Genomic DNA, 20,821 nt, shown 5'->3' with positions numbered 1-20,821 from the left:
TAAAAAAAAGAGAGAGAGCATGAACACAAGGCGAGATGGAAATCGGCGTGGAAACTCTGCTGCTTCTCTCTGTAGAGAGGCATTGTTCTTTGCTGTCTTGCAGAGTTCTGGGGTGGTAGTGCTAATTGATCATTACGATGATAATTAGGCCTCGTTATCTCTGCCTTCCAGTCACAACAGAGGGCCCCTGTACAATAATTAGCTGTATCAGGGGCGGGAAGGAATCAACCATCTTCACAGCGTCCCAGCTCGTTACCTCCGCTGTTGACCCCAAAAGCTTGATAACCAAAGACATGGAAGGGCATTTGTTTTCCTCCGTGAAGGATCTGGGCTTCCTTCGAACTCGGCATCCACAGCAGCGTTCCGAGTCTTTCACCGACCTGATCCGAGGCGTCCCAGGCTCTGTGGTAACAGAGCAGACGCAGGGCGTGCATGAGTGGGATTTAGTCCCTGCCACTTGGGTAAGCCCTCCTCGTGTATCCTAGAGCAACCATACACTTGCATCTTTGAGCTTGAAAAGATATGTCAGTGGTTTTCTTTTTTCTTTTTTTGAGAACGGTTGTAAAATTTGCTTTATTCACTGAACTAGGCAAGGTGAAGAACCAAATATGTCACTCTGGTTCATGCTAAAGTAAGAAAAATATTTGGGGTGGGCATTTACCTAGCAGTGGAAATGCCTGTGTGCCGAATCGGAGTGCCTGAGGTCAGCACTTGGCTGCAGCTCCTGACTTCAGCTTCCTGCTCCTGCAAAACCTGGGAGGAAGGTGATGGCTCAGATAATGGGGTCCTGTCTCTTGTGAAGGTGACGTCGCCTGAGTGCCCAGCCTCCAGGTTTGGAGCCCTGCTCAGGGCCGTTGTGGCTTGCTCTCCCTGTCCCTGACTCTTAAATTTAAAAAAAAAAGGGGGGAAGAAAATTCCTGATACACTAGCTGCCTGCAGTGTTGCAATGGTGGCACCGAAGGGTGTGGTATAAAATAAGGAGACGGGCATGTGCCTCTGGGATGGATTTTTAGATGAGGCCAATGGAATCAGGTTGCCTTAAGAGCCTCATTTTAAGTCTTACTTAGGATGCGCTCCCCCTGCAGGCTCCTGGGGCAGCACCCCGGGAGGGAGTTCCCCATGGTTACCCCCTCAGCACAGGTCCCCCAAACCCAGGGCATTCCTACAGGTTTGCAGCCCTAACAACCCCGTCCCTTTCACACAAACTGAACTCCAGCAGCTTTGCAATAGGTGTAAGGAGCTTGTAAGGGCACCGGTGCCACTCACTCACTCCCAGGTATGAAGTGTGGACGAGGAGATCATTTGCTGGGTGATGTGCTGAGTTCATCCCTGGTCACTGTATGCAGAGATGTACGTGTGGCAGGAGTAGACACAGCTGGGCCCTAACCTCCAGTGAGTACGTGGGCAGCCGTGAGAACACCAGGTCGGACCTACCGTTCTGCAGGTCGGTCCACGGGCAGTGGTGTGCCGGATGCTGTCTTCACGTAAGAGTGCTGGTAGACAGGGGATGAGACAGGCACCGGGACCCTGAGGGTTTGCTCGGAAGTGGCAGCGCAACTCTGAATACACGTGGGGCACTGTAAACCCCACGCGAGCAAACAGTGATGGCAAAATTTCATAATGGGGCAGAATGTTCCTGGACACAGCAGGTGGAGGAGCGGAAAGTCTTTGGTTCAAATGGCCAGGGCTTGGGAATCGAGAGGGCCGGTATACACAGATGATAAGTGGGCGTCTTCCCTTCAGAAGAGCGCGAGAAAGGAAGCCTCAGCATGGTCAAGCCACCAAACGAGAGTGTGCAGAAATTAACTTTTTTTAATTATATATCATATAATGTAGTAGTAAAGTTTGTTTGAAGTGCATGAATAAAAAGTTAGTGAAATTACAGGAGGAACAATCTAGACAGCAGTAATAAGTGCATTCCCTGTGCATCGGAAAGAAAAAAGAGTTTTCACTCATTTTGGCCTAAAACTTAGTGTTCAGGTTCCCAGGATTCTGACATCAGAACCAGGATAACGCTGATTAGAACCATAGGGCTTTACAATAAAAGCTAAAATATTGACCATATGATGGCAAAAAGTCTTATTTGTGGGTAACTGATTCTCTTCTAGCTGCTCTCGGAGGAAGTGGGCGGCGCCGTGGAGGAGGACCGCCGCCTCCTGGAGGAGGAGCGGGACCGTGCGGCCTCGTAGGGCCCGTGTTTGTCGCGGGCCTCCAGCTGCGCCTCCAGGAAGTCCCTCTGCTGCTGCCGCAGGGTCTGGCTGAGGAGCCCCGGCAAGGCCTGGATGCTGCCGATCAGAGTCTCGAGTTTGGTCTCCAGGGTCACGATCCGCTTCTCGAAGTCCTCGCTCCTCTCGTTGAGGTCGGAGATCATGTCGTACATGATGTTCTGGGTCTGCAAGACGTGGGGGCACACAGGTGAGGTGGGGGCGCACTCGGCGGCCCTCTAACAAAGCAGACGCTTAGCGACCGGAAGACTGGGGACCGACAGCAGTGCTGGCCTGGACGTCTTGCTGGCCTGGGTCCCACGTTCAGGCCCCTCTCCATGGTCACGTGGCCTCTGTACACACCACCACGGAGAGGACAGAAACCCAGGGGGAAACACCGCACTTGCTGGCTGTGGTGTCCCTGTGCACCGGGATCACAGGAATACTGCTGACTGCCCTGTGGCCGGAGGCTGCAGGGCCGTCCATGCCAAGCCCAAGGGGAAGACAGGTCCCGGGAAGGACACAGGCAGGCCAGCCCTTGCCACGTCTAAGGCACCCCCGCCTGCATCACCACCTCATCTTGTGTCCAGCTTCTCAGCCCGACAGGGCCATGGCAGTGGTGAGTGAGGGTGTGATTTGGCACGCGGCCCTCTGTGTTGGTCCCGGGGACAAGAGCCTTGACAGTACACAAACGTCACCCTCCCTTTCGGGAACGGAGCCCTGGGGCCGCTCCAGGCCTGTGGTCAGAGCACACATGCTGCTGAAGCAGTGGCGGGGCGACAGCCGAGGGCCCCTCGTTGCCCTCTGGAGGTGGAGTTCCTCACCTGAAGCACACCTGTGAGTGCTCTGCTTCTTCCTGTAGAACGTCCCCCTGCTCTTCTGATCTAACCCAGGTCGGGAGCAGGGGCCTGCCCCGCACGTGGGCTGGGCTGAGGGCGCCTCCTGGCCCAGCCCCCACGCTGAGGCCGCACACACTCCCTGGCCCTCAGTGACACGCAGTGTTACAGACGGGGAGAGGCCACGTGCGTCGTTCGTACAGACACCAGAGGCTTTAGCGGGGTCTCACTGGGAGTGGCCGCCTCCAGGGCAGCCGAAGGGAAAGCCTGGACGCTTCGGTCCACGTGCCTGTGAGCCGCCTGGAGAACTGCTCAGGCGAATGCGGTGTTCTCCCGGCTGACAGAGAGAGTGGATTTTACTTGGCGGCGGGGGGAGGGGGGGGCACAGGGGAGATCAATCTTGCCCGTGTGCTAGGAGAAACTGGGGATCCTTAATATGCTCTTTGAAAGAGGGTGTGATTATTAAATAATGAAATGGAAAAGAACATAAAAAATGATGGCTTTGGAAGACAATTTTCATTTTAGGATGTCATTTCTGGTACCTTTTTACTGAATTTCAACTTGACTTTCCTCTGAGTTTCCTTGTCATACATAGAAAGCAGTGTTACCATGATGAGCGACAGCTGCCGCGCCCCAGTGACATCCGTCCTGGAACTCTGCTCTCCCCAGGCTGAGACGAGGACCCCAGCAGTACTGCCTCACGCAGTACTGCTGTTGTTGTGAGGTGTGCCCTGTCACTTATGGGGGTCTCCTACCAGAGCGTTCCTGGGGACACCCCCACCACGAGGCTCACCTTCGCCAGGTCCACCAAGGTGTTGGCTTGGTCGTTCAGTTTCCTCTGCTCCATTTTTACACTCCTTAATCTAAAAGACAGAATCTGCAGTCAGCAAGGCTCCTCCTCTCCCAGCCACACCTTACGCCTTCCAAAAAGCATGCACAGATCCACAAGAGCAAGTAACTGCATGGTAATGCCTGGCTCCCCAAGGTCGAGTCCATACTGGTTAGGTGTCTGCTACGATGACAGGCATGCTTCCCCACCAACACGGCAAAAAGGAAGGGAGAGCGCAGAGGCGAGGTGTCCGTGGACGACCCGTCCCCGGGGAAGTGGAGCTCGGAGGCTCACGAGGATTTAACCATATGAGAGAAGCCACAGCATTCCTGCAAGCTCCTGGGTCATGACCAATAGACATAGGAAGCCATGTGCGAAGCAACTGGATTATCGTCAGAGTTGAGCCATGAGCGCCTTCCTATGCCTACGTGACTAGATACAGGAGTTAGCCCTGTGTAGTCGGAGATGGATCGGGTTAGGATTCAGTCTGATGAGAACACAGTGATAAGTGAGATTCTTATTAGCAAAAACAGCACTTTGGGTCAACAGCAGCACGACCACTGGAAACAGTCTCTTATTCTTCATTGTCATTTCTGCCCTTCGGTCTGAAACTGCCACTGAATTGGAAGGAGGGCTACGCCGCTTCCTTGGGAACTTCCCTTCGAATTCATTTTGGATACAAGTCAGAAGACCGAAGAGCCGATGGATGGAATGTCTATTTGTGAGGTCACTTTGACCTGCTTTGTCACTTTATTTCTGACAGTCAAAAGGCCACTTTGTAAAAACAAAACTGAATGGCAGCTCTTACTATTCCTAACTTAGTATTTCAACAAGTATATAGTCATCGCTTACTGTGCACCAAGCAATTGAGATTGTCCAACAAGAGAACGGGGGTTTGTTTATTAAGTCAACAGTTCACAGCCTCGCTCCAAAAGAGCAGTAGTTCCATCTGCACTATTCACGAAAAGGAAAAAAGTCCATGCTAATCTTACTGTGATGAGAAGTCATTTCACAGAGCGGAGTTTAATGCTAAAGGGAGAATTTTATACTCTTTAAGTTTAAATTAAGGTACTTATAGAGAAGGAATGAAAACTCACAAGGCAGGATTTTCCTGGCAGGGAGATTTTGTCACACATGCTCAGCACGCGTGGGGATTCTGTGCTGAACGGGGAGAGGCAGTATGTCCCCGAATCTGCTCTCCCCCGGAGCAGCAGTGCTGCTGCCAGGGGGATGTAACTGACGGGACCTTCAGCAAGCTGAAGCAGTCGAAGGTTGTACCTTGTCACTGCGACTGTGTTTAAGAGGACGCTTGGGATGACGTGAACTATATAGAGATGGAGTGTGTTCTAGTCTAAAGAAATGTACAAACATTTATTTCAACCCTTGTATTGCTGAGAAAGCTTTCTCTGAGTACTTGCACGAGTTGCAGTTCTTAACAAGTGGCTTTTAGAAAACAGAAAAAGACCTTAAACACCTGTGGCTCGGCACACAGACAAAGCACGCATGGCAGGCGTGGCTCCAGCCACACAGGCCAACTCCACCTCCTTGTGTGAAAGAAAGTGGGCTGGACTTGGGCGTGTCCTGGCCCCATTGACCTCAGCGGCACAGGCGTGTGGACAGCACTACGCTAGGAAGAGAGAGAAGCATTGCTCCCTTTAATTCTCTTCCAGTTGTTCATTACTGAAAAAGCCAAGGGGTCATGGGGCAGATCCTGCCCCTGCTCTTGACCTACCACCTGCTCTTTCCTCTTCTGCAGGGAGAGCGGAAGAGGGAGCAGGCTTGCAGCTATGTGGAGACAGCAGCCTTGGGCTGGAATTCAGTGCCAGATTTCAGCTGTCACTTGACATGATGACCTGTCACTGTGTTTTGGGATGAGCAGGGTGTTGCTTTTATCCATTTACAACAGGGATTCATATCAAAGTTTGTTTCACAATTTAAGTCAGAGTTCGGGTGGCACAGGAGTGACCGCCATCTGGGGCTCCAGCCCTGATGCCTGGCACTGATGGCGAGCGCAGCTGGGGCTGGGCAGGGCTGAGCCCGCGGGTGCCTCGCCCACTGACTGCGCTGTGTCTCCCTCACTGGGAGAGCCCTGGGTCTCGAGCCCCTTCCTCTGCCTGTGGCACAGTGGAGCTGGCGGAAGCAGCCAGGATCGGGGGCCACCCTGGTGTGTGTTACACTGTTGCCCCCCGAAAGAAGAATAAGAAACATGCTGATTTCTTCCTGGTGAACTTCACTTATCACAGGAAAGTATCATGGTTTTGGATCACATTTGCATAGCAGCAGTCAACTACTGAAATCCACAAATCAGGGGTCCGCCGGGCGCATGCAGCCGGTAGAGAACTCTGCAGGTGCAGGTGTGGAAGGGAGCGGCTCACACAACTTACTTCCGAGCTCTAGTTTCATTGTGTTGAAAAAAAAAAAAAAGACAAAACAAAAGAAAAGAAACTGTAAAATATTCTGGAACCGAGTAGCACAGCGGGGCGTTCAGCGGCGCACAGGGGCTCGAGTCGGCCGGTGCTGCGGGAACAACACCCCCACCCGCAGGTGCACCTGGGCCAGATGGAGCGGCACTGGCCTCAGGACACCCGATGTTCACCTGGATGGCAGGAAATGCCCTTGCCTGATGTGGACGTGACTCAGCTGGGAGGACAGTGCTCCAAATAGTGGCCTCATCGTGGGTGTGTGTGTGGGGGGGGTCACATCTTTCCCCTGGAGTCTGGCTTTGTGACGGGCAGGCATGTAGCACTGCACCTTAAACAGCCAAGTGCATTGGGTTTCTGGGCTCTGATAAAAGTGTGGGTTGACTGATGGGACCATAGTTGAGAGAGGAGAATTAGAAGTTTCAAAATGAAAGCTGCTACCAGATACAGGGTGAACAGGCAAAGAGAACACTAAGTGGCCTGGAGTGACAATCAAAAAGGCAGACGCATCACTGACCCGAGGACACAAGCCAGGAGAGGCCAGTGGTTACGCAGAGGGGCCAGGCAGCTTAGAAAAGGGAGAGCTGAGATGGAGGGGACTGCAGAAGGGGTGAGGACAAACCAGAGACGGGAGCCTGGGGTGCGCTCACACAGGAACTGGGAGTCTGACTTGGCCCAGTGCTCACGGATGGAGCTGAGGCTCCGCTGGGCTTCGGCACAGGCAGGAAGGCATGGCCTTAGGAATCCAGCCCTGGGTGCTTTCCTTTACCTCTCCCAGCATCCCACGCGGCACACACAAGAGGTGCACAGCACCCAACTGCACACGTGACACACCCCGCATCCCACATTGCACACCTGTCACAGCCCGAGTCCTACACTGTACACTCCCCACACCCACAGTCCCTCACGGCACACCCAGCACACCATAGTCCCTCACTGCACACTCCCCAAACCCACGTCCCTCACGGCACCATCTGCACACCCACAGTCCCTCATGGCACATCTGCACACCCAGCACACCCATAGTCCTCACTGCACACTCCCCAAACCCACAGTCCCTCATGGCACACTCACCACACCCACAGTCCCTCACGGCACCATCTGCACACTCACCACACCCACGATCCCTCACGGCACACCATAGTCCCTCACTGCACACTCCCCAAACCCACAGTCCCTCATGGCACACTCACCACACCCACAGTCCCTCACGGCACCATCTGCACACCCAGCACACCCACAGTCCCTCATGGCACACTCCCCACACCCACAGTCCCTCATGGCACACTCACCACACCCATAGTCCCTCATGGTACCATTTGCACACCCACAGTCCCTCATGGTACCATCACCACACTCACCACACCCACAGCCCCTCGTGGCACCATCTGCACACCCAGCGCACCCACAGTCCCTCATGGTACACTCACCACACCCACAGTCCCTCATGGTACCATCTGCACACTCACCACACCCACAGTCCCTCATGGCACCATCTGCACACCCAGCACACCCACAGTCCCTCACGGCACCATCTGCACACCCAGCACACCCACCCCACATAAATAAGCTCATTCAGTCCCAGGAACTGCAGTGATCTTTGGAGAAATCCGACCACTTTGCAGTTGCACGCTGCCACCCATCGACTTGAGGTACGCGTTGCTCAGACGACGCAGAGAGAGGGATGTCTGACAGACTCGTGCAGCAGGGGCGCAGTGCCCCACCCCCACAGCACCTTGAAGGGCAGGCCGCCTGCCGCCTTGGACGGTGCCTGTGCACCTGCTTAGGGAGTTTGTGACTCAGCACGATCAGGTGTCGTGAAGATACCATTTACATACGGCTAGAGAACTGTCACCAGGCTCGGCGCTCCGGGGACTTGGTGTTACATGACAGTGGACAGAGGCAGACACAGGTCATCATACCATGGGTTACTCTGCTGGAAATGAGCACACACGTGGTCCTGGGGACAGGGGAAGAGGGGGCTCGGGCCAGGTGACCCTGCCTCCGTCCTGGACACAGCTCCTACACTGCCGGGGGCAGCTTTCACTCAGGGTGCTGAGGGGGCCCAGGACTGATTTCTCTGTGCTGGGGGCAGTGGCCGCCTCTGAATGCCAGGTCACAGTGTCACAGGGTTCAGGAGAGGTGGTCACGCTCCCACGACAGCCGTGCTGGGTGGGAAGATTCCCTGGGAGGCACAGGCGAGCGGTCCGCACTTGCTCCAGTCTGGGCTCGGCTGCCGGGGGTGGCATTCGGTGACCAGCGAGCACACGCCTTCCTGTGAGCTCCGGATTCTCAGGCTCTTGCTCCCTCCACTCTCCCTGGCGCTAAAGACAGGGTGCAAGCCTCACCTCCTTACTGGAGAAAAGCAGAGCGTGTGTCCGGTCATGGCAGAGGTGGGCGCGGGGCCTGCTGCCCGTCCACTAAGAAGGGTGGCAGTTTCCACAGCCATGAGCTGCGTCCCTAATGACACAGCACACGCTCTGATGGTTCTGTGTCCAAGCGGGGCAGCTGCACAGACGGGTGGGAGGGTGGAAAATGTGTGGCCCCTGCTCCCTTGTGTATCTGAGTCTCCCGGATACATAACACGAGAGCTCCAGTCTCAGACTGTGCCGTCTGCTGTGCTACCTGGCTCCAAGGACAGCGGCCTCATCGCGCGGTCCGCAGACACGATGCTCACCCACCTGTCCGTGATCACCCCGGGGGCTCGTGACAGAGCCACTGTGCTGAGTCACAGATGTGACCGTGTCTGCTCCTCCCCGAACGGAAGAGCAGTTGAGAGCAGCTGTGCCTGGTGTCATGAGGGAGAGCCACCCAGCGCTGCTGATGGTCAGGATGCAGCAGCCCATGGGACCTGGGCCCTGAGCCCCCACCTCCTCCTGCACCTCGCTGGGGACAGCCCTCTGTCCTGCGTGTCTGTGACAGTTACACAGCAGTGAAATGGCTGCAGGCTCACACAGCTGCATAACCGTGGCACGGATAAAGTCAGACCTTAGGAGTGGCAGAAGCTGCAGATTCTATGGAACACGCAGGTAGCACGTAGGCAGTTCTCAAAATTCCCATCAGAATAATTTAAAATTCAAGCCAGACCGATTATATGCACGACTTCAGGTAAAGACACTATGCATTATATTAAAAATGCACAGAGATCTTGTTCTTTTTTTAAAAAATTCTGTAGTTAAAAGCTAAGCATATTAGAGCAAACCTTGTATGAATAATAAGTGAGCGGATTCAAGGTTCCTAGAACTGACTGAAGAGGGAGCCGTCGAGGGCTTAGGGGATGAGTGTTCTAACCCCTGTTTCTTAATTACCAGGGAAACGGACTTCTTGGGAGCTAAGGCACGGAGGGATCGCTGGAGGTACGGCCTTCTGGGGACAAACCCAGCACCCCTGTGTCGTCCTCCACGAGGGCAGAGGCCAGGGACACACGACAGGTGGACACGGAGGAGGTACTTACTGGTGAATAGCTTGCAGGAATTTTCGTTGATGCTTCCTTACTTTCGCGTGATCGATCTTTTTGACGAGCTTTGTGTTTTTGTAAATTAGCCACGTTTCCCTGAGTACATTGGCAGCTGCGTTTTTTACCTGTTAAGAAACAGACAAGCACTGATAGGTTGCACATCAGAGCAGACTCCTCGGCAGCACGGGCAGGTGGGGTCCGGGGCGGTCTTCACCTCCGAGACCTCAGGCGCCTGCGACTCTAATGGTGACTGCATGGCCACAGCACCTGATGCGCCCGGGAGGTCCCGATCCGCTTCCAGGCCTTCTACTCTGCTCCGTAAAGACTGTCACAGGGACAGTGGGGGCAGGCTCCTGGTGGCAGTGGAGGGAACCAGCTTTTAGGAGAGGCTGTCTGGTTGGGAGGAGGACGGGACAGTGAGCTGAGCCCAATGCTGGGTTCCGGTCCTGACTGTGCCTGGGTCAGGTCCAGCTGGCGCCCAAGCCTGAAACCCCCGAGTAGCTCGGCCTTCTCCACTGTGGACGAGACCGTTGTTCCCATGGTCCAGCAGCAGGTTCTGCCCTCTGCGTGGAAACGGCTGGGGCAGGGACACTGCATTGCCCAGGCCGACTGCGAGGCCAGGGGACTCCCAGGGCTGTCAGCCTGTCAACAGCTGACCGCTGCTTACTCTGGCTGCCCGCTCAGCGACTCTGTCTCTGGGATGGTGCCCAAGGGGCGGGTGGAGAAGCCACCCTGAGCGCAGGCTCTGCTGGCCTGGGGCCACGGGTTTCTTCCCGATGTGTGCACCTGCGCTCACGGCTTCCTTGGCAGTAATTCCTCACGACAATGAAATCTGGGCAGCTGTTTGTGAAAACTGTGAAAGGTTAGAATACGAGAATTTTCAGTTCCCCTTGCCGACTCCCTATCAGGTTTTCAAGCAGGAACGAAGCTCTTAGTGGATGCGTGTTAGCAGCTGCTCTTCCACAGGGCGGCCAGCAGGAAAGCCAGGGCCACGTGTCCCTCAGTGCTGCTGGAACGACAGAGGCTCCTGGGTGCTCTCAGGTGAGGGCGGTGAGAACACAGGTTGCAGCGGGGAGCCTGCCGCACGCACATGATGTGCAGACTGCGGACCAATGGGAGAGAAGCAGGGGCCTGCGTTCTCGACCACTCAGGAGCCACCTGCAGCTCCTCAGCTAAGGACCCTGCCGTCCACTCCCCCAGCCTCGTCAGCTCCAGTTCCCAGGGCTCAGCCCACTCAGGAAGGGCCAGGGCTCCATTGCCAATCTCTGCGTCTCCCTCCGTCTCTTGGTGCCTTGGCCATGGAGGGACCACAGAGAAGGCTACATTGCTGATGGCAGTGGACAGGCGCTGGACATCACCGCCAACCACAGGTGAGTGCTTGACAGAGACAAGACCTGGGCTGCAGTGCCTGTGCTGCACCTGTGCAGATGCTGGGAGAAGCTGCCCCTCCCACCCCAGCAGCCACAAGGATCCTGGAGCCAGCGGAGGGCCCCAGCCCTGATGACAGAGGCCTGACATCCCGTGTCTCCAATAGCAGGGCAGGGAGGGTAGGCCCCTGCCGACGAAGCTCTCCGCACATCCCAGCAAGCGGCAACCGACACGGGTGGGCAGTCAGCTCTGCCTGTCCCGCGGCTGCCACACTGGAAGGAGCACACAGGCTCCAGCACCTGCCCAGAGGGAGAAGTGGGGGGCCACAGCGAGGAGAGCCTGCAGGAAACAGCAGCCGCATGACGCAGAGAGGTCTGAGCCGGAAGCAGCCCCCCGCACCTTGGCGTGTAGTAGCCAGTGGGAGGCATGCAGCAACCAAAAACACTACTACGTCTGAGCTCTCGTGCTAAGCTTCCTTCCAAAATGAAAGCATTCCGAGGTGCAGTCCCGAATCCTGCTCTTGGTTCGGCCCTGAATGAGCAGCAGTAGGCGACAGCGTGGCGAGACTTCACCTGTGTCAGGTGTCAAACTGCAAATCTGAATGACTGGCCCTGTCTTACTAAGGTAGCTGACACATGAGGCTTTTATTTTGAAATCACTAGATTATTTTGGGTACCTGGACTTCTTGGCCATGTTTGCATTGTAGACTCTGTTGTAAATTTTTTAGAATGACACACAACAGTCTCCCTCAATGCTGTGCACGATAAGTGGTGTGCTGTGCTTTTCACATATTTCAAATTTTATGTGGTTAATGGGGTCGTATGGAGAAATGGTTTCTGTATAAAGTCGTTCCCCTGAAAATACGTACGTGGTGAACAATGTTTCATTGAAAATGTTCAGTTCCCTAAAGGTATGCACTGGAAGGGTTGGCAGGTTCCATTTCTTTCCTGGGAGCGTGACGTTCACATTTCAGAATGGCTTTGACCACTATCTCTATTGGTCATCATCAGAAATTATTTCTCCTATGGAGTATTTTAGGGGATAGCTGCATTTTTCTCTAATACTCCCTATTCTCCTTCAAGTTGTGTCTTTAATCTCTCCTCTTCCTAACTCTGTGTAGATTTTTGGTCCTTGTTTACTCTTGATGTTTGCACAGAAATCATTCATAAATGATCACTCAGTAGTTGAGAATTTTTATTTTAAAAACTGTGATTACTAATGGGTCTCCACAAATAACCAAATAGAACCAAGTTTCAAACATGGTATTCACTAAGTGGATGCTTTGTTTAAAACAATGCAGAGTGAACTGTGAGCGCGTAGCCCAAGTGCTTTCCTGGAGACGGCTGAGTGTGACAGCAATGCAGAGCATTGCCAGGAGCCGCACCTGCTCACACGTTCGCTTGGTGACAGCCCTGGGGAGGCGGGTTTGTCGCCAGACCACCTGAGGAGTGAGTCCCCAGGCATCCTGCACAGCAGCCCCCTTTGAAGAAGCAGTCGTGAAAGAACAGGATTTTAAACAGCATGACGAGCCTGGAGCAGAATGTGACTTTGAGACCAGAATAGTACCTCTGACTGTAAACGCTTTCTACAAATACTCTTCACGCAACAGGATGTGTGGGAAAGCAAGAGCTCCTAGCAAGAAAAGCTGTGGCGCCAGAGGCCTGGTCGGCTGGGGAAACAAGTCCTCTTCATGAGGATGAGGATGAGGAAGGTCTCTGGACCCACAGCCTCCGGTGGCGGGGGGGGGGGGGGGGGTGTGTGACAAGGCTTCAGGGGGCCTGTAAGCTCTTGCCACACAAGTGGCTTTTTCTGCCAAAGCAGGAAACAGTTGAGAGCTGTCATCTGATTTGCAGCATTCTAGAATATGCCATTTCAGCTCCTTACCTGGAAGGAAGTTAACCCTGGACCCCAAGCACGTAAGTCTGGTGAACAGAAATCATCCCAAGGCAGAGAGAAATCGCTGGAAACTGAGCAGACCCTTAGAGCACCTTGCAGAGAGCACCCCCCCACACACTTCAGGTGACAAAGCCTCAGGGGACAAGCCAGCAGGCCAAGCGGCAGCCCCCAGCTGCAGGGAGCCTGTCCCTGTGAGGAACAGCTGGCCGCGGCCGCTCTAGGTAAAGTCCTGCTGTCCCAGGGGAGGGGCCGCACTCGAGGATGCAGGGACATCCCCCGTGTGGGAGAGGTCATTGGTGCTGAGGCACAGAGGCCCCAGGCCGGCTGCCCTGCGTCCCCAGAGACTGTCCCCCGCGACTCTGCCAGCTCTCTGACAGTCACCATGGGGGATAGCAGTTAAAGAAATGCACTCCTCGCAGAGTCGCTCAGGAAGCAAAGGGAATCCGCCCAGACGCGCTCACTTGGCTTTCGTGTTCTGTCACTTTTTCTTTTTTTTTACTACATAGAGGATTTACAGGCAAACATATGGGCCACATGGTATTTTTAAGCCTAATGTTAAGTATGGCATTAACTTAATTCCTGAGGATGTGTAATCTTCACAAAAGATGGAGGATAGAGGGGCCCGCATGGAAATGTTCTTCCGATGTTGCACGATGTGCCTACAGAGCCGTCCGTGAAGGCCAGGCACGCCCAGGCCGCAGCTGCTGGTCACAGGACACATGAAGAGTCTCATACTGCTGGGAGCTTCAGTCATGCAAAATGGGATTTCAAAGGCAAGTGTCTAGTTGCCAAAAAGAAAACAAATACAGCCCACGCCAACAAAGGGGCCCTGTAGAAGTCAGGGACGACGTGTTTCGTGAGAAGCCCATGCTTGGATTTCTACAACTCTGCATCCTCTCTTCTCACGTTCCATGAATTTTGTAATTTCCATCCCTACTAGATATGTGAAAGAAAACCAACCAGCACTCTCCATGTCCCTCCCCTCCCCTCTCCTCTGTCCATGCTTTCTTGTGGAAACGTACCCTAACTGGGCAGTTGGAAGAAAAGGAGATGACCCTGTGGACAGCAGAGGACACCCCAAAGCCATACACCCCGGCCACGGTCGTGGCACCTGCAACCGTGAGGCTGTGCTAGGCAGCGCACACGTGGAGCTGTCACCGTGGGGCCTGACAGGTCAGACCAGAGGGCTCCTGCTCTACTCCTCAGCACCAGCTGTACCGAGAAATGCTTCTGTGTCCAGGGTGGGTCCCTTAGCACGTGCTCACATTCGCTCTGAACACCTGCCACTGTGCTGAACTCCCTCTGCACCAAGCGGCGGTGGCACAGCCGGCGATTCTAATGCCAGCCTGGTGCCACGGGGGCAGTGGCTGTCCAGCGGGTGAGTGCCGCCTTTCAGGGGTTTCAGACTCTGGTATCTGGAGTCTCACAGGACTGCCAGGCAGGCTCACGCCTCTTTATGCTCTGACACGGCCGTCTGCCTTGACACCACAGCTGCGAGCAGAACTGCCTGACCCCGGCGTCCCGGGGCCCACGTGAGTAACTCCACGTGGTGGATAGCAGCCTTTCCTGCTGCTGCGCCGAGCCTGAGGTGCAGCCCCATGGGCGCGGGTCTCTGCTGCCCTGCACAGGCTGGGCCATCTCCAGCCTTCTCCACCAACCCTGCCGCCACGGGAGGGGCCCAGCTCTGCCCCTGCCACGGGCTTCTCAACGCTGTGGCTTATCTGTCTTTGAGCTTCTGTCCTCACAGCAGTGACTCCTCACTGAAGCTTCGGACAGGCCTGCTCAGGTATCTTCCCGTAAAATCCCCACTTCCCGTGGACAGAGGTTCCTTCCTAGCCACCTCAGCACCGCTGTCTCCGCACCTGCGCTCCGGCAGTAAGTGCCTGTTGTTTTGGATTTCGGGCATCTATTTTTACCAGGGAGCAAATACCAAGGTTGCCCAATCATTTCCTAACCTAAAATTAGGCGTAACCTCGTCTCAAAAACGTGAAGACATGAAACTGAGTCCACGAGTGCCTCAGCCTTCAAACCCTGGCATTTCCGCTCCCACGGGAGCATAGCAGCCAGGCTTCCTGACGGGGGAGGCGCCGGCGCTCCGGGGAGAGGGGGTGGAAACTTACCCTCTTGGTCAGCTGCGTGTCCATCATGAAGTTGTGCACGTGCTTCTCCGCTTTGGTAAGTTCTAGCTTCCTTGCCACCACGGCCACCACCAGGGCCGTGCAGCCAGCACCCTGAAACCAGGCAGAGAAGAGAACCCAGCGTCACCGCTTTGTGTGGCGGCCGGTGCGTGGAGCATTTCGGCACCCACTGCTTGCCTGTCTCACCATAGCAAGTGGTGCTCTTCCGTGTCTGCCGTGAGTGTCCCAGAAAACATGATGGACACACACAAGCAGCGCACCCTCACCCTGGCCTCAGAAAGCCAGCGTCTCTCCCGGTAAGGGCTGAAGCGTTCTATGTGGATAAAGCCCGCTGGGAATGCAGGAGATACATAGCACATAGCAGCTCGCAGAGTTCATGGAGACTTGGGAAGAACAGCAGTACACCTGCCATCATGGCAGGAACGGTGAACAAGGCAGCATGAAGGCGTAGTGAGGAAACCAGGGGCTCTCTAAGGAGCAGCACTCTGGGTTCTGCCCAGGTGGGGACACAGCCTGCCCGCCACTCTACTGCCATGGGCTGGGAGGGGCAGCGGTGAGCGTGCCCAGCACACGGGGACTGCACTCTGCTCCGCCCGCCCTGCAGCTGGGGTCACAGAGACATGGCTGAGCCCTGAGCCCGCACGGCAGGCACGGCCTGGTGCTCCTGCCCTCTGCCAGCCTGGGTCACCTTCATGCTGCAGCGAACTTTGCAGTCATAGGCTGCCATGGAGATCTCTTCAGAATGAGCAGTGGCCTCCGGTGAGGCTCCCCTTCTGTGAGCAGGGCGTGCCTGCTCCCGGCTCTGAGGGTCTTGGCTGGGGGACCAGTGAAGACATCCAGGGGCACGAGTCCTGCTATGGCCACCAACCCCTGGCCCAGGACAGAGCAGGCCAGCTGAGCTCCCACAGGGCCTGGGCAGGGAGGTGGCGGCTGCACACAGACGCTCACCCTGAGAGGGTGTCAGGGAGCTAAGGGTGGGCACAGGCAGGAGCTCCTGCAGAGGAGCCCAGACATGAGCCTGAGGCTTCCTTCCGGAGCCCTAAGCACCCCGGGTCAGCCCCAGGGGAGGAGGCTCACGGGCGACAGCCACAGAGTAACCTGGTTTTTGTCATCACCAGCAGCCCTCAAAGCCACAAAAGAGCAACTTGGTGGTAGCCACCATCTCAAGTATCTGTTAATGAGAAATGGTCACAGAGCTTGCAGCATTGCTGTTAGCCCAAGTTCTCCAGCCTGCAGTGTGTGGTCTCAGAAACACACACACACACACACACACACACACACAGTTTATATGATGTCTATTAGTATATGTTTACATCCACCTTAAAAATATTCACCCCACCGGGTGGGGACTGCACCTAAATCTTGTAAATCTCTTCTAAAGAGATCTTCGTGGTGGCCTGACTGATAAAGGGACTCTGGCTAAGATGCAGTAGGCTTCATACTGGAGCGTCTCCATTAGAGCCTCAGCCCGGCTCCCACTTCCAGCTTCCTGCTCACACACACCCTGGGCGGCAGCACCCACGTGGAAGACCTGGACTGAGTTCCCAACTCCAGACGACACTTGGCCCAGCCCTGGCTGCCGCAGGCACCTGGGGAGTGGACTGGCATAGCTGGGCGATTTTCATCTCCAACTCTCGAAAATCCTACCTAGGAAAATGATCTTTCCTCATGAGTCAGGGTGGGCCTGGTTCGCTCGCGCTGTACTGTACAATTATCTACGTCGTCATGTTTTCATTTGAATTAGAAGTGAATTATTCAGTTGTGGGCTGGAGGAGGACGTTTTGGGCTCACTGAATGAGCTGCTGGCAGGAAGGGTGACAGAGGCACGGCTGAGCGAGGGGCTGGTACCGCGAGAGACAGTTCCCCTCCCATCTGGCTCTGAGAAGAAATCTGTACCCACAGAAACGCGGCGCTGGGAGTGCCCCAGCAGAGGCGGCCACGAGGCCGCGGGACCTCGCGTGATGAACCAGCTGGAGCACAGGTCCGTGGCAGCGAGGGCCCTCGAGTGCTGACCGCCCCCGGGGATGCCTGTGTCTCCTCGCGTGTTCCTGTCTCGACCAGGTCCGTAGCTGCGGTGCCTGATGAAGCACAGGGACTCGAAGACCAGAAGTCCAAAGCCTCCTGTGGTTCACGGTGTTTTATCTGAGAAGCTCTGGACATGCAGATGTTTGAGAACTGAACAACGTGGTTATTTCAGTAAAACCAGCCGACACCATGGCCGTGTTGTGGTCCATAGCTCTTGGCCTGCAGTGTGAACTACAGTCTCTTGGGGCTCCACTTCCAGGCGCCCCAGTGCTGACACTGTGCACCTGGCCGTGTGCAGTGACTCTCCAGGGCAGTCAGTGACTTAGATGGCGGAGGGAACACAGCAAGCACCACACAGAGCCTTCTACCCGAAGAGGGTCCAGTCCCAGCAGGAGCCATTTCCCTGTGAAGGCCTCCTGGAAGTAATGCAGACGGCACAGTGGGTGCCCCGGTCCTCTGTGCCGTGTGCACACATGGAAGCTGGGTGTTGGTGGGGAGAAGACGGGTCCTGGGAAGCATCTGTACCCAGCATGACAGTTCCGGCAGGTCAGGGAGGGGCGGACGGCATGTGGGCCAGCCTGAGTGCCCTGTGCACCGCCACCTCACCTGTCACAGCTGTGCTCCTCCAACCGCGCATCCTGTGAGGTGCGGGGAGCAGAGGGTGTGGAAACCCGAGGGGCCCCTGCTGCTCACGAGAGGCTGTGAGCAGGCAGTCGGCGCACAGGTTGAGCACCGGTCTCCCCTGGCAGGCGGCCACTGCTGAGATCCTCCTGGAGAGAAATCAGACTCCCAACAGGAGTGGAAAATCACTGGCATCCAGAGCTTCTGGAAGTCGATTCTCATTTGTGTTGATTCCTGGGCTCTGTTCTTTCCTGCTGCTGGCCCCCTGCTTACCGAGTGTTCTCTCGTGCGCTGACAAGGCTGCAGCTGCTGGAGCTGAGTGCTGGGACCTGGACCTCACTCCATCATGCCAGCTGTGCCCCTTGGGGTGGGCACACGGTGTCCAGAGACACTCAGACCCTCTCTCTGGTCAGACACCAAGCCCTTTCTTCTTTAGGTCATTAATTTAAGGAAGCCATAAGCTTGTGCCTCCCCCAGTTCTTAATAAACCATGAGATGATTTGATATATACAGAATCACGTTTTAGAAAAGTAACCTTGACTTTCAAGTTTTCCGAGTTGCCCACCATGTGGCCGGCTCTCCTGCAAAGCTGTCTAGCTTCCAGTGAATTCCTGCCTGCACTTCAGTGCTCCTGGCCATCGTGGGGATGGGTGATGTCCTCGCCCACTCAGGACACGGTCCCAGGACCATTCTGTTTCACACAGTGGATCAGGGGGCTCCTACGTGAGCTCTGCCAGCACTCCTGCAAAGCCCCCCGATGGGTGGAGAGCAGGTGGGACCGCCGTGCCAGGCTGTGGAGGCCCCAGTGTGGGTCACGTCCTGGTCACCAGCACCAGCACTAGCCAGGGTGTCCCTACTGCCTGTGCTTCCCGTTTGCGGTATTGGGGACACCTGTGTGAATCACCAACCTGCCTCCAAGACGCCTGGGTGTCCAGCACCGATGACTGTTGATGAAGCCAGGATGTTAAAAGCAAAGGCTTAGATTTTCTGTGGGTGCTTTGTCGTCTCTCCTTCTAACAAGGTCAATCTCTTTGGGGAGGGAGAAAGGGAGGGGTACGGGAGGAGAGGCCTCCTCGTCCTAGAGGAGAGAGTGACGGGCACCATGGATGTCCTTATCCTGAGCTGGATCCAGCTGAGCGGACGGTGGGCAGCAGACAGCACCCGAGAGCCCTGGACCCTGCCCGGGGCCCCTGGATTCTCTGTGACAGCTCAGAGGCTGTGTCTAGACTGTGCAGAAGTTCAGGTCACCCCTTTACCCGGCGGCCCTACAGCTGCTCCCGGGAGTCACTGTGAAACACTTGGGATCAGGCGCCGAAAACTCAGGGCCATGAGTCAATGAGGGGACACTGCTTCAGCGGCGCGTTCCAGACGCTGCAATAACACGTATGTGTTACAATTTTCATTCCAGAATCCTCACCATCACGGAGCACGGCTGATGAAAATCAGCGTCTGCCTTCAAAACACTGAAGTCTAAAAGCTCCCAAAACTTCAAATTGCAGTTTGATAGCCAGTTTATTACAGTAAGTAGACTAATTAATTACCCTATAATTAAAATGACAAAAATCCTACTTTTTCCATAAAAGTGAACAAAACAGCCGTGCGATGGTTACTCTAATATGTGAGTGCGTCCTCGGGAGGGCAGGCACGGGCACGTGACTATCTGGCCGCAGCTCCTACTTGGCTGTGCTGGCTGTGCTGGGGGTCACGGCTCAGAGCCCTCGAACCCTGAGTGCCTTTGTCACTGCACTCACCTGACAGAAGTAATTGTCCCACAACTCTGGCAAATGCAGTTCCAGCAGACTCTCGGCTTTAATACCCTGTCCCTGCGCCTTCCGGGGGTCCTCGGGTCGGGAAGCTGGAGCGCACGCTAGGGAGCTGTGTGGACGACTCCCTGACTGCTGCTGGAGGGCAGTCCCTGGCGTCCTCGCCCAGGAAGGGCGGGCAGGGCCTGCATCCCCTCAGTCACCAGACTTCGGGGCTGCGTGCTGTCCTTGGAGACAGCCGCTGTCACGCACTCCTCACGGGACCTTCTTGGGAAGATGTGGGGTGTGGCTGTGGTGCATGTGGGGAGAAGACCCTCCCCGTGCCGGGCCTGCCTCGGAGGGAAAGAACACACAGCAGACATACACGATGTTCAGCGCTCAGGGGCAGGCGATGTCGGATGCAAGGCTGGACGCTTCCCTTGTTCTGCACGGGAAGGCTTCCAGCCTGGCTCTCGGGGTGGCTGCGTCCAGTGGGGGAGGGGGATGCCCCACTCGGGGAGAAAGTGGGGCCCAGGGACAGGTGGGGCGAGGTCCCGCCGTGGGTGATCCTAGCTGCCCCTGGTGGGAGCCCGGCCCCAGCCCGGCTCCAGTCTGGGAATGCCCTCCTCTGCGTCCTCCCTGGATTTTAAGCCAGGGCAGGGCAGGTCTGAGGCTGACGGGATTATGATCAAATATTTTTATCTCGCAGATAAAAGGGTCAGTGAGGTGTCAAGGCTGCTGCTCTGGTTCCGCCTTTCCAGTTTGCTCGCTGAGTGAGATTTTAAAAGCTTCTCGCCGTGGGGCTTCCAGCTGTCATGGAGGCGGGGGCACTGCCCTGGAGTGCACTGCGTGACCGGTGTGCCGGGTGGCTCCCCGCTCCACACACAGGAATCGGTGCACAGTCCCGGGCTCCCTAGAGCGGTGTTAGAGATGCACTTAGCGGGTAACCCGCGTCCCCACGAATGAACAGGTAACACCCCGTGTCTAAAGGTAATGGTGCCCACAGCTCAGCCACCTACACTCTGTGTCCACGGGCCGAGAATAGTTGTCCGAGGTGCACAGGGACAGCGGAGCCAAGGGGACAAATGGAAGACCTGCGGTGTGCTTGAAGAGGAGAGAGACCCTCACCCCACGCCTTCCCAGGTACGACAAGTCCGAGCTGTCAGGATGTGTAGTGTCTGTGGAGGCATCACATGCCAGATAGGATAAGGCTGACACACTCAGTGACACACTCACTCTCTCTGTGTGTCAGCGGCGGTGCGGAGAAGCTAGCTGATGCTGCCCC

General features: G+C 55.8%; 1 protein-coding gene and 1 long non-coding RNA gene across 7 annotated transcripts in view; one reads left to right on the top strand and one right to left on the bottom strand.

The window, feature by feature from the left end:
• LOC103346548 (uncharacterized) overlaps window positions 1-20,821 on the top strand; it is a 173,302-nt gene that overhangs the window by 148,615 nt on the left and 3,866 nt on the right. The window contains exons 3-5 of one of the 2 annotated variants that reach the window (XR_011389638.1): window positions 2,109-18,815; window positions 19,203-19,314; window positions 20,246-20,679. This is a non-coding gene — a long non-coding RNA (uncharacterized lncRNA). Of the gene's footprint in view, window positions 1-2,108; window positions 19,315-20,245; window positions 20,680-20,821 lie in introns of both variants that reach the window. The other variant, XR_011389637.1, reaches the window with a different exon arrangement.
• The window catches only part of KCNN2 (potassium calcium-activated channel subfamily N member 2), a 317,533-nt gene continuing 298,506 nt past the window's right edge, over window positions 1,795-20,821 (bottom strand). For all 5 annotated transcript variants that reach the window (XM_051834540.2, XM_051834539.2, XM_051834542.2 and 2 more), the window contains 4 exons: window positions 15,131-15,241; window positions 9,744-9,871; window positions 3,834-3,903; window positions 1,795-2,392 (listed from right to left, as the gene is read on the bottom strand). In XM_051834540.2, coding sequence (XP_051690500.2) covers window positions 2,105-2,392; window positions 3,834-3,903; window positions 9,744-9,871; window positions 15,131-15,241 — 597 coding nt within the window. In that variant the 3' untranslated portion in view covers window positions 1,795-2,104. The remainder of the gene's footprint in view (window positions 2,393-3,833; window positions 3,904-9,743; window positions 9,872-15,130; window positions 15,242-20,821) is intronic.

This window comes from Oryctolagus cuniculus, chromosome 6 (assembly GCF_964237555.1).
Source record: "Oryctolagus cuniculus chromosome 6, mOryCun1.1, whole genome shotgun sequence".
In the NCBI taxonomy this organism is placed as follows: Eukaryota; Metazoa; Chordata; class Mammalia; order Lagomorpha; family Leporidae; genus Oryctolagus; species Oryctolagus cuniculus.
Note: the sequence above shows the minus strand (reverse complement) of the source record. Positions and strands in the feature narration are given on the sequence as shown.